At 45.3% G+C, this 13792-nt stretch overlaps 1 protein-coding gene across 2 annotated transcripts in view; it reads right to left on the minus strand.

The window, feature by feature from the left end:
- Positions 1-13402, minus strand: part of mapre2 (microtubule-associated protein, RP/EB family, member 2) — a 153093-nt gene extending 139691 nt beyond the window's left edge. Inside the window, exon 1 of one of the 2 annotated variants that reach the window (XM_072467812.1) lies at positions 13191-13402. In XM_072467812.1, coding sequence (XP_072323913.1) covers positions 13191-13321 — 131 coding nt within the window. In that variant the 5' untranslated portion in view covers positions 13322-13402. Of the gene's footprint in view, positions 1-12589; positions 12614-13190 lie in introns of those variants that run through there. The other variant, XM_072467813.1, reaches the window with a different exon arrangement.
- Between the last annotated feature and the right edge of the window lie 390 nt (positions 13403-13792).

Here is a 13792-nt window from a genome sequence, read left to right on the forward strand (position 1 = left end):
ACCTAGATCCCTCTGCTCATCCACACTTTCAAGAACTTTACCATTAGCCAAATATTCCGCATTCCTGTTATTCCTTCCAAAGTGAATCACCTCACACTTCTCTACATTAAACTCCATTTGCCACCTCTCAGCCCAGCTCTGCAGCTTATCTATATCCCTCTGTAACCTGCTACATCCTTCCACACTATCGACAACACCACCGACTTTAGTATCGTCTGCAAATTTACTCACCCACCCTTCTGCGCCTTCCTCTAGGTCATTGATAAAAATGACAAACAGCAACGGCCCCAGAACAGATCCTTGTGGTACTCCACTTGTGACTGTACTCCATTCTGAACATTTCCCATCAACCACCACCCTCTGTCTTCTTTCAGCTAGCCAATTTCTGATCCACATCTCTAAATCACCCTCAATCCCCAGCCTCCGTATTTTCTGCAATAGCCTACCATGGGGAACCTTATCAAACGCTATCTATAAAAAAGATAAGGTTAAAGGCTACAGGGAGGAAGGTGAGATTGCTTACCATGGTGCAAGAGGTAGTCCAAGATGGGGTTTGGAAGTGCAGACCAGAAATACTCAATAAATTAGGGGGTGGATAGTATCTTCTGCACTCACAAATGAGAACCCAGGTGCACTGTCTACCTAGTGCAAAGACAAGGGATACAGAGCTACTCAAGAGAAACTTGGGAAGGGGAAAGATGCAGTTGTTGTGGTCCTGTTAGGGCTAACAACATGGGGAAGAAAAGGGAAGAGGTCCATTTGAGAATATCAGACATCAGGAACTAAATTAAAAATACCATATCACAAGTTGTAATGTACAGATAGCGGTACACCATCTGACATAAAACAAGGAACTGCAGGGAATAATTCATAGGGAGAAACCAGATACAGAAAGGATAACTGAAACATGGCAACATAAAGAACAGGGCTGACAGGTAAAATACTGCAGGACAACACATATTTAGGAGAAGGAAAGAAGGGCAAATGGAGTACTTAATGGAGACAACGAAAGGGCAGAAAGACACAGAATGTATGAATTTAGACAAAGAAATCTATTTAATTAATGAGATATTGTATGGACTACCCAATGGTGGAAGGAAATTGAGAAAGAAATATGTTGCATTTCAGAAAAGTGCAACTTGAAGCAAAACAATGTTAAGAAAATCAGATTATTCCCATTACAACCAATATCAAAATTATAGTTAGGTCCTACTGAATCTTTCTCAGAAAAAAAATTGGAATACTGCAATTGCTAAATACCCATGTTCATAAATGAAATAAAAGTTAAATATGTAAAAGCAAAATATATTAAAATATTTTATATAAAAGCTTTCTACTTGCCTCCAGCAATCTGCTTCTCCCAATCATCAATCAGCCCCTCCCGTTTGTCAAACCTCTCTGTTGCTGGCTGAACCTCCTGCTGTTGAGCGAAGGCTCAGGAGATGAGCTGAGAGAGGCACGGAACAGCAGCTTTTGAGTTGCAGGGACATGGAGGTAAGCCATGAGGGAGGTTGACTAGAGAGAGGGAGGGTTGGCCAGCAGCCAGGAAGGGACCAGGAGGGTCAGCCAACAACCGGGAAGGTTGGTGAGAGAGGGGATAGGGGAGAGGCCGCTCCAAAATGGCGGTAATAAGGTCATGCCACCCCACATCGCACTCAGGGTGAAACAATGTTAAAAACCAACACTGAGCACAAATATCCTCCCCCATTCAACTGACTGACATGTTAAACTGAAATTGTATAAAAAGGGAATAACTTAAAAGCAAGGACTTTGTGTAAAATTCAGAATAACCATGAGAAATTTCAAATAAACTGTCAAAAGATAGGCAAAGGGGTAAAAGGAAATGGATTGTGTACAGCCCTCTGTCCTTACCCAGTTCTTAGGGGGCTTGACCCAGAATGAAATTACTGCTGGATCTGGTAATAAAATGAACCTGAGCAGATAAGAGAAGTAAATGTTGTAGGACACCTAGGCAATAGCAATTGTAATATTATAAGGTTTAAAATAAGGATTGAGGACGACACAAAAAAGCCAAAGACCAAAGCAGTAGATTGTGTGTGTGTGTGTGTGTGTGTGTGTGTGGGTGTGTGGGGGGGGGGAAATGACAAAAAATAGATCAATGGGTAATATTTTAATTGGTGAACAATAGTTTTCAGGTGAAAGATAGTCCTCTAAAAAACAATAGCCCATAACGAAACACCGTGTATGAATAAAGCAGAAAACAGCATCTCTTAACTGCACCAGCCATAAAGGAGGGATGGCAAAAAAGGGAATAAGAAATTCAGAAGTTAGTGAAGGAACTATGAAACTAAATCATTCAAGTAACTAGCAGGTGATGCTGGTGAACGGAAGTGAGGTGGTGGGGGAGAAGGCCGAGAGGGATGGCCGGGAGTGGGGGGGTTGTTGCGACGTGGCAGGGGGTGAGAGATGACATGGTCAGGGACGGAAAAAGGGGCCATCTGGGATGGGCTAGGTATAGGGTGAAATTAAGGGGGCGGGATTTAAGTGGGAAAGATGACAGACAGTAGAGGGGATTGGAGGCATAAGCCTCCAGTAAGGCTGGTAACGTGGAATGCCCGGGGACTGAATGGGCTGGTTAAAAGGTCGCGGGTGTTCGTGTAACTCTGGAGCTTGAAAGCAGGGGGGTGGGGGGGGGGGGGATATGTGATTGTGAGTGGGGTATTGAAAGGGGCACCAGTGGTGTTGGTAAATGTGTATGCCCCAAATTGGGATGATGTGGGTTTTATGAGAAAGTTGCTGGCAACGATCCCGGATTTGGCCACGCACCAGTTGATCATGGGAGGAGATTTTCACTGTATCCTAGAGCCGAGGGTGGATAGGTCGAGCCCTAGGAGGGAGGAACATGGCTGTCTAGTGAGCGAGGTAGTGGAGGTGGACCGGGAATATTCGGAGGATGCCCACCGTGGAGGGATTGGCGAGGAGGTAAAAGTTGCAGGGGCAGTTTGACAGGCTGACAATGGGGAGGGCGGTAGGGCAAGAGTGCAATACGGGTATGGGGAGAAGGCGAGCCGCATGCTGGCGCACCAGCTGCGAAGGCAGGTGGCATCCAGGGAAATATTGAAGATACGTACTGGGGATGTGGTGTCAGAGCCAGGGAAGATAAATGAGGCTTTTAGGGAGGACTACCAGGGGGACCCAGGGGGTGGAGGGGGACATGGGGCGGGTTCTGGACGAACGCGAATTTCCCCAGGTGGAGGAAGCAAAGCGGCAGGCGTTGGAGGAGCCACAGGGAGGTGCTGGATAGTATCAGGGGTACGAAGTCAGGGAAGGCCCCTGGGCCAGATGGGTACCCAGCAGAATTGTATGAGTAATTTGCGATGGACCTGGCACCATATCTGATGGGGGCGTTTAACGATGCACTGAAGAAAGGGGCTTTGCCGGAAACGATGACACAGGCAATAATCATACTAATCCCGAAAAAGGGGAAGGACCCAGTGGAATGTGGGTCGTGTAGGCTAATATCACAATTGAACACAGATGTGAAAGTATTGGCTAAGTTGTTGGCAGGGAGGATGGAGGATTATGTCCCGGGGGTGGATGATCAAAAAGGCTTCGTGAAGGGAAGGTAGCTTGTGAGTAATATAAGATGGCTGTTGAATATGGTGATGAATGCGTCGGGGGCTCTTGTACCGGAGCTGGTGGTGTCCATGGACACAGAGAAGACATTTGATCGGGTGGAGTGGCAGTACATGTTCGAGGTTTTGGGAAGGTTTGGGTTTGGGCCGAGATTTGTGGCATGGTGCGGTTGTTGTATGTGGCACCAAGGGCAAGGACGAATGTTATGAGCTCACAAAGCTTTGACTTACACAGAGGTATGATTCAGGGGTGCCTACTGTCGCCATTGCTGTTTGCGCTGGCCATCGAGCCATTGGCGATGGCTCTCAGTGGGTCGGCGGAGTGGCGGGGGATTATGAAGGGACAGAGGGAGCATCAGGTGTTGCTCCATGCCGATGACCTCTTGCTGTATGTTTCGAATCCGTTGGAGCGCATGGGAAGGATTATGGGCCTACTGGGGAAGTTTGGAGGATTCTCGGGGTACAAACTGAATGCAGGGAAAAGCGAGGTATTCCCGGTGAATGAGCTGGGACAGCGGGCTAATGTCAGGGGGATGCCACTATTTGGGGATTCGGGTAAAGAGGGAATTGACGGGCTCCATTATTGGAACTTAACACAAGAACATAAGAACTAGGAGCAGGAGTAGGCCACCTGGCCCCTCGAGCCTGCTCCACCATTCAATGAGATCATGGCTGATCTTCTGTGGACTCCGCTCCACTTTCCGGTCGGAAAACCAGAACCCTTAATCCCTTTATTCTTCAAAAAAACTATCTATCTTTATCTTAAAAACATTTCATGAAGGAGCCTCTACTGCTTCACTGGGCAAGGAATTCCATAGATTCACAACCCTTTGGGTGAAGAAGTTCCTCCTAAACTCAGTCCTAAATCTACTTCCCCTTATTTTGAGGCTATGCCCCCTAGTTCTGCTTTCACCCGCCAGTGGAAACAACCTGCCCGCATCTATCCTATCTATTCCCTTCATAATCTTATATGTTTCTATAAGATCCCCCCTCATCCTTCTAAATTCCAACGAGTACAGTCCCAGTCTACTCAACCTCTCCTCGTAATCCAACCCCTTCAGCTCTGGGATTAACCTAGTGAATCTCCTCTGCACACCCTCCAGTGCCAGTACGTCCTTTCTCAAGTAAGGAGACCAAAACTGAACACAATACTCCAGGTGTGGCCTCACTAACACCTTATACAATTGCAGCATAACCTCCCTAGTCTTAAACTCCATCCCTCTAGCAATGAAGGACAAAATTCCATTTGCCTTCTTAATCACCTGTTGCACCTGAAAACCAACTTTTTGCGACTCATGCACTAGCACACCCAGGTCTCTCTGCACAGCAGCATGTTTTAATATTTTATCATTTAAATAATAATCCCTTTTGCTGGTATTCCTAACAAAATGGATAACCTCACATTTGTCAACATTGTATTCCATCTGCCAGACCCTAGCCCATTCACTTAGCCTATCCAAATCCCTCTGCAGACTTCCAGTATCCTCTGCACTTTTTGCTTTACCACTCATCTTAGTGTCGTCTGCAAATCATCTATGTAAATTGTGAACAATTGTGGGCCCAACGCTGATCCCTGAGGGACACCACTAGCTACGGATTGCCAACCAGAGAAACACCCATTAATCCCCACTCTTTGCTTTCTATTAATTAACCAATCCCCTATCCATGCTACTACCTTCCCCTTAATGCCATGCATCTTTATCTTATGCAGCAACCTTTTGTGTGGCACCTTGTCAAAGGCTTTCTGGAAATCCAGATATACCACATCCATTGACTCCCCGTTAGCTACCGCCCTGGTAATGTCCTCAAAAAATTCCACTAAATTAGTTAGGCACGACCTGCCCTTTATGAACCCATGCTGCGTCTGCCCAATGGGACAATTTCCATCCAGATGCCTCGCTTTTTCTTCCTTGATGATAGATTCCAGCATCTTCCCTACTACCGAAGTTAAGCGCACTGGCCTATAATTACCTGCTTTCTGCCTACCTCCTTTTCTAAACAGTGGTGTCACGTTTGCTAATTTCCAATCCGCCGGAACCACTCCAGAGTCTAGTGAATTTTGGTAAATTATCACCAGTGCATTTGCAATTTCCCTAGCCATCTCTTTTCGCACTCTGGGATGCATTCCATCAAGGCCAGGAGACTTGTCTACCTTTAGCCCCATTAGCTTGCCCATCACTACCTCCTTAGTGATAACAATCCTCTCAAGGTGCTCACCTGTCATAGCCTCATTTCCATCAGGCACTGGCACGTTATTTGTGTCTTCTACTGTGAAGACCGACCCAAAAAACCTGTTCAGTTCCTCAGCCATTTCCTCATCTCCCATTATTAAATCTTCCTTCTCATCCTCTAAAGGACCAATATTTACCTTAGCCACTCTTTTTTGTTTTATATATTTGTAGAAACTTTTACTATCCGTTTTTATATCCTGAGCAAGTTTACTCTCATAATTTATCTTACTCTTCCTTGTAGCTTTTTTAGTAGCTTTCTGTTGCCCCCTAAAGATTTCCCAGTCCTCTAATCTCCCACTAATCTTTGCCACTTTGTATGCTTTTTCCTTCAATTTGATACTCTCCCTTATTTCCTTAGATATCCACGGTCGATTTTCCCTCTTTCTACCGTCCTTCCTTTTTGTTGGTATAAACCTTTGCTGAGCACTGTGAAAAATCACTTGGAAGGTTCTCCACTGTTCCTCAACTGTTTCACCATAAAGTCTTTGCTCCCAGTCTACCTTAGCTCGTTCTTCTCTCACCCCATTGTAATCTCCTTTGTTTAAGCACAAAACACAAGTGCTTGATTTTACCTTCTCACCCTCCATCTGTATTTTAAATTCCACCATATTGTGATCGCTCCTTCTGAGAGGATCCCTAACTATGAGATCCTGAATCAAACCTGTCTCATTACACAGGACCAGATCTAGGACCGCTTGTTCCCTTGTAGGTTCCATTACATACTGTTCTAGGAAACTATCGCGGATACATTCTATAAACTCTTCCTCAAGGCTGCCTTGACCGACCTGGTTAAACCAATCGACATGTAGATTAAAATCCCCCATGATAACTGCTGTACCATTTCTACATGCATCAGTTATTTCTTTGTTTATTGCCTGCCCCACCATAATTGGCCTATAGACTACTCCTATCAGTGACTTTTTCGCCTTACTATTCCTGATTTCCACCCAAATGGATTCAACCTTATCCTCCATAGCACCGATGTCATCCCTTACTATTTCCCGGATGTCATCCTTAAATAACAGAGCTACATCACCTCCCGTACCATCCACTCTGTCCTTCAGAATAGTTTGATACCCTCGGATATTTAACTCCCAGTCGTGACCATCCTTTAACCATGTTTCAGTAATGGCCACTAAATCATAGTCATTCACGATGATTTGCGCCATCAACTCTCTTATTCCTTATTTAACGAAGCTGGTGGGGGCCAGGGAGGGTCTTAAGAGGTGGAATACACTGCACGTAACGTTGGCGGAGAGGGTCCAAGTGGTGAAAATGAATATTCTGCCGAGGTTCCTATTTATCTTTCAGACTCTCCCGATCTTTATACCAAAGGCCTTTCTTCAGAAAGGAGACACGATCATCTCGACTTTGCATGGCGGGGAAGGTGCCGAGCGTGGGGAGGACCCTGCTACAGAGGCAGCAGAGCAGGGTTGGCGTTGCCTGATGCAAAAATAGCTTCTTCCCCGCTGTTACCACATTCCTAACCGACCCCTTATGGACTGACCCGATTAATACTACACTCCTGTATGCTTCACCCGATGCTGGTGTCTATGTATTTACATTGTGGACCTTGTGTTGCCGTTTCATGTATTTTCATGTACTAAATGATCTGTTTGAGCTGCTCGCAGAAGAATACTTTTCACTGTATCTCGGTACATGAGACAATAAACAAATCCAATCTTCATTATTATTGGGCGGCGAATGTGGACAAGGAGAAGGGATAGAGTGGGTTAGGATGGAGGAGGAATCTTATAAGGGGTCTAGTTTGAGAGGTATGGTGACGGCAGCGTTACCAATAGCTCCGAGTAGGTATTCGGGGAGCCCGCTGGTGCACTCCACGGTGAAGATATGGAATCAGTTGAGAAGGCATTTTAGGGTGGAAGAGATGTTGGTGATACTGCCGCTGTGCGAGAATCATGGGTTTGAGCCAGAGGGGGATGGATAATGTATACAGGAGGTGGACGGAAGTGGGGCTGGTCAAGGTGAGGCATCTGTATTTGAAGGAAGGGTTCGCCAGTCTGGAGGAGCTAAGGGAGAGGGTAGAGCTGCCGAGGAGTGAGTTCAGGTGTCTGCAGGTTAAGGAATTTGCGTGAAAGGTCTGGAGGGGGTTCCCGAGATTGCCGGGATACACCCTGCTGGAGCGACTGCTGCTTCCGGATGTGGAAGGGGAGGGGAGAACTGGGTATACATACGCAAGTGGCTGGGGGAGCAGGGAGGCGAGCGAGTGGCGAAGTTCAAGGAGAAATGGGAAGCGGAGTTGGAAGGGGAGATCAATTGGGAAGCATGGAGTGAGACACTGCATAGGGTAAACGGGACCTCCTCTTGTGAAAGGATGGGCCTGATACAGTTTAAGGTGGTGCACAGGGTGCCTATGACTCGGGGAAGAATTAGTGGGTTCTTCCAGGGGATAGCAGATGAGTGTGAGAGGTGTGGGTGGGGGGGGGTCAGCGAATCACATGCACATGTTTTGGGGTTGGGAGTATTTGCAGTCTTAACCAGGATAGTGGTGGTGGAGGAGGTGGAGGACCCGGACCCTTTGGTGGCGATATTTGGGGTTTCAGAGAAGCTGGAGCTTATGGAGAGGATATTTACTTATGCCGCAAAACATTTCACAAATTGGGAGTGAAGCCTGTAACCAAAAGCCTAAAGATACTCAGTCATAATTCATGAGAAGCGTGAACTGGCTTCTGCTGAGATTTTTAAATGTCTTCCTTCAGATGAAGTAGCTCAATTCTACCTCCCAGCTAAGATCCAAAACCAAACGTGAGGGGAAACTAGAAAAAATCCATTCCCTGCTATTAATGTACTCGGACAGCATCAATTTCTAATTCTGAACAGGATAAACCATTTGCTGGAAGACAAGCACTCAAAATGTTTTACCTCTAAAATAAATACTTGCCTGCAGAAGAGGTGTACAAAATGATCCCTTTTTTAAAAAAAACCCAAGATGCTTCCATTTAATAGGCATGTTAATAAGATATCAAAGAAGCAAGCATCCTCTGGGCTACAGTGAAATTAACAATGGTCTCCCAATAGAATAGCTGATGAAGACACCGCAGAGTAGAGCCAGATGAGCAGAATAGAAACATAGAAAAAAATATGAGCAGGAGGAGGCCATTCAAGCCCGCTCCGCCATTCATTATGATCATGGTTGATCACCCAATTCAACAGCCTAATCCCACTTTCCCCCATATCCTTTGATCCCCTATGCCCCAAGTGCCATAAAGTCTGTAAAAAGTTAAATGATTTCCATTGGGTTGTATTTGGCCTCAGAAAGTGTTACCGGAAAATCAGCCAAGGCTCCAGTTCCTAATTTATAGTCAGCAATTTTACTGCAAACTTTGTATTTGTGGATTTCAAGCAAATACAGTATTTGGGGTAGCTGTGATTCCTCCATTGTTTGAATAGTGATTCAAAACTTCCTGATCCAGGCACATGAAGGAAGATCACTCCAAATCAGGTACAGGTCTTTTGAAAACCAAATCCCAGCAAAATCTAATGCCTTCGGAAGGGGCAATAAAATTAGTATTAAAAAAAAGACTACTTTACACTCAGCATACAGTAACATTAAGAAAGTTGCATTCTGCACTTCTGGTGACGGCGGGCGGGAGGCGGCCGCACAATGGAGGGCTCCCGTTCGGGAACGGTATTTTGGGGGCTTTAAGCCCGGTCCCAGGGTCCACGGAGGCAGCAAAAGCAGGGAGAAGGCACAGAGGCGGCAGAGTGAAGGCACAGTGAAGAAAATTGTCGAGGGTGAGCAAAAGAACGTCCGTAAGGAAAACAGCTGAAGGTCCGTTGGGGAGTGGAAAGGTCATCGCGGAGTCACCATGGAAAATGGAGGCTGGAGCACCAGGGGAGGCCGCATTGCTTACGGCTGAAGAAATAACGAAGGTGATGGCTGCGGAATTCGAAAGACAGTTTACAAAATACATGGAGACAATGAGGAAGGAGATGAGAGGTTTTGAGTGTGCTGGTGGAGGAGGCGATTTCCCCGGTGACGAAGGCGGTGGCGAGCGCAGTGGCGGGGGTGCGAGAGCAAGGGGAGGCGCTGAAGGAAGTGGAGGAGACGGTATTGCAGCACGGTAATCAACTTGCCTCGATGGGGAAGGAGATGCGGAAGGTGATGGACATTAACAAGGATCTGCGAGGAAAAATGGAAGACCTGGAAAACAGATCCAGGCGACAGAATTTGAGGATTGTGGGGCTGCCCGAAGGAGTTGAAGGACCGAGGCCGACTGAGTATTTTGCCGCGATGCTGGCGAAACTATTGGGGGAGGGAGAGGATCCCTCCCGATATGAACTTGATTGGGCTCATCGGTCGTGGAGGCCTGTACCAAAGGCGAGTGAGCCGCCAAGGGTAGTGACTCTGTGCTTCCGTAGGTACAGTGTGAAGGAGAAGGTCCTGAGCTGGGCCAAGCAGAAGCGGGTGGTGCAGTGGGCTGGAGCTGGTATACGTGTATACCAGGGCTTTACGGTGGAGCTGGCGAGGAGGCGGGCTGCCTTCAACCGGGTGAAGAGGGCACTGTACATTAGCAAGGTGCAGTGCAGCATTGTGTGTCCAGCGAAGCTGAAGGTGACTTACAAGCTCAGGGACTTTTATTTTGGAACAGCGGAAGAGTTTGTGAAGGCAGAAGGACTGTGGCAGAACTGAGAAATTTAGAAATGGCCATGTGTCGATGTAACCTCATGACTGTATTTTCATCTTTTTTGTTTCACTGCGTGCGGGTGTAGGGGCTAAAGGAGCCAATGTTGTATATATTTGGACAAGGGAAGTGATGGGACTTTCACTCGAAATGAGGGCTCTTTGGGGTGTAGGTGGATATGCGGGGTTTGTGTGCTAAAAGGGGACTTCAGGGCCGGGCAAGGGGGAAAAGGACCCGGGCGGGGGCTTCCAAGCTGGCCGGTTTAAGCCGGCCAGTGAATGGGAGTGAGGTGGGGGGGGGGGGGGGGGGGGGGGGCTGCGGCCATCGGAGCCTGGCAGAACAGGGTCCCGAGTGGTCTAGCCAGGGTGGAACGTTGGGGGGAAGGAACCGAGTTTGGGAAGAGTTGGAGACTGTGTGTGTGTGTGTGTGTGGGGGGGGGGGGGGTACAACTCTTACTGATGTTTCTTTGAAAATGCCATTTTCTAGGGCAGCACGGTGGTGCAGTGGTTGGCACTGCTGCCTCATGATGCCGAGGACCTGGGTTCCAACCCGACCTCGGGCCACTGTCTGTGTGCAGTTTGCACATTCTTCCCTCGTCTGCGTGGGTTTCACCCCCACAACCCAAATATGTGCAGGGTAGGGGATTGGCCACACTAAATTGCCCCTTAATTGGGAAAAAAGAAGAATTGGGTACTTGAAATGTTATTTTTAAATGCCATTTTCTAACATCTAGATTTTTGATCCGTTTGCATTAAATATGCAATAGATTTAAACTTTAGAAGGATCAACATAACAAGAATTACATTTTTATAATAATCATATGCAGAATAACCAGGGATAATTTTGGGTTATAGTTTCCAGAGGAAGTATAAATCAAAATATCATGCAAAAAGTTTATTCAATATACATTATAAAAACTAGCTTTTCAACAAGTAATACATAAATATGGAAATGCATAACTTCAAATATATGTAATTTACTTAAAACTACAGGTTTTTGATGTTTCTATTATATTCAATAGAACTACACACAATTTAAACTTGCTTCCTAGAAAATTATCCCTGGCTACAGAAAGTACGATGCAATTACCGGAAATGAAAAGTTTCCAAATGCAGCAAAAAAATTAATGCAACTTTGGAAAGAATATTCTTCAGTAAAAAAGAATTGGGCGGGATTTACTGACCAACCCACCGCGTGTTTATCGGCAAAGCCGGCTCGGCAGTGCGATTTGCTGACCCCGACATTGTCAATGGGATTGCCCGGTGACTGCACCCTTCGTCACGGGAAATCCGTACACAGGCACGGGACCGGAATATCCCGCTGGCGTGAATAACCAGCCGGCAGATTGAGCCCATTATTATTTGTCAGAATTTCAAGATCAGTTGTAGATCTTTCAATGCTAAATTCAACACAATCCATTGGAAAAAAATGCAATTGGTGGGCAATGAATGTATTGAGAATATTCAGAAGAAATATTTGAACACAGGTTTGTTGATCATTTAGTAAAAATGAATTTTACACAAACAAAATTCTGATTCAAATACCTTCTAACGTTTCATATGCATAGCTAAGCTAAACAATTTCAAAAGGATTGACTGCTGCAATTAAAAGCAGTTAATATTTTAAAGCTAGCTGTACATTACAAAATATTGTCTAAAGATTAAAAAGATAACTGCCTTAAATGCATCAAAGAAAAATTAAATCAAGATCAATCCGACTGTGCATACAAACAATGAAGGCTCAGGCCTAGTGCAAAGCCAGATAAAGGCCAAATGTCTGGCAGGTCATTTGTATTTATGATTAAAGCGAGACAACAACCGAGCAACAGATTTTAACAAAATGCTTGCATAATATGCATTACTTGTACAAAAATGCAGATAGCAATAGATACTTTTTTTTCTGAACACAAAGCTACCAATTTTTTTTTTTAAAAGAGCAAAATTAAAATTAAAACCACCCTCCACCTACAGGAATATCTAAATTGATTTTAAAAACCATTGCACGACTTCTGTTAGCCTTGTTTCACAGCTGTCTTTTTATAAAGAATAGGCTCAACATCTATCCAAAGCTAAATCTGGAATATATTTCACATTTACTGCTCATTTCCCCAGATTACCTCAACGGTTACAGAGATCCACCAGCTTCTTTGTACAAACCAGCTACAAGAGGAAATCTCACTGAATGCATGACATGGTGACCTCGACAGCCAGGCATTCCACCAATCAGATCCTAGAATTTTACAAGCTCCATCAATCTGGTTTGCTTAATAATACCACCAACTGCAGCCCAATCCGAAGGAATCCATTTTTTGAAATGCATTGGGGAGTGTTCTGTTCATTTGTTTACGAACTATATTTTAATTTAGACAAATCCTCTTAGTTTCTCCTTCAGCAACTAGAATGACAGTGCCACTTTACAGAAATAATTACTTTATCTTATCCGAAATAACGGCACAGAACGCAACCAGCAGAATCCGGGAGGGTGGGAGAGGAAGAGAGGAGAAAAAGCACAAGGGCATTCATTTAAAAAAAAACGAGACACTCGGTGCTATAAATGTTTCAATTTTCTGTACAATAATAAGGCACGTTTCATTTCGAAAGACAAAAGATGCAAACAGAAAACTATTAAACGTATCTAGGTGCATGCCGTTTTATTATGTAATCCATTGCATTTCCTCATTCTGCTGCAGTCTCCAGCCATATCATAGTACTGATTACCTGTAAGAACGCTCCCCTCTCACTGTGTGCTTCCGAAAAGGAATAATGGTGCCATTGTCCTGAACGATGTCGTTATTATTCTCACCGTTTGGGGAAAGTGCTTGTGGTGTGGGACCAGGCATTGGAACCATCACAGGCTACAATTTCTCACTGCGTGCTGTGGAGTAGGCTCCGAGCCCGTTTCTTCACAACAGGGCTCTACTTGACCTCAGTACTGACGTCAAACGTACGAGAAAAAAACCTGAGACGTTGGGCAGAAGCTCTGTCATGTGACAGGATTTTACCATAGTAACCAGCTAACTCACCAGGTCCACATAACCCACGCCGGAATTCAGCAGAGCCACGTCAATATATCAAAAGTGAAACAAGAGGCAAATACAGCACACCCCCATCTGTTGTATAATCAATCCCCCATTGCCTGGACTTGCCTCCCTTCAAACTGCCTTTGCATTCAGACAACATCGCTTACAGCCAAGCAAAGCTTCTTCTAAGAGGAGGACACGCAATCATTCTGTTCCATTTAAAGTTTCATTATTGTTGTCTTCAATAATAAAAGCGTAATACTATCGAATTATACTCATGGCATTTCATACCTCAGTACT

Source organism: Scyliorhinus torazame, chromosome 11 (genome assembly GCF_047496885.1).
Source record: "Scyliorhinus torazame isolate Kashiwa2021f chromosome 11, sScyTor2.1, whole genome shotgun sequence".
NCBI classification, from domain to species: domain Eukaryota; kingdom Metazoa; phylum Chordata; class Chondrichthyes; order Carcharhiniformes; family Scyliorhinidae; genus Scyliorhinus; species Scyliorhinus torazame.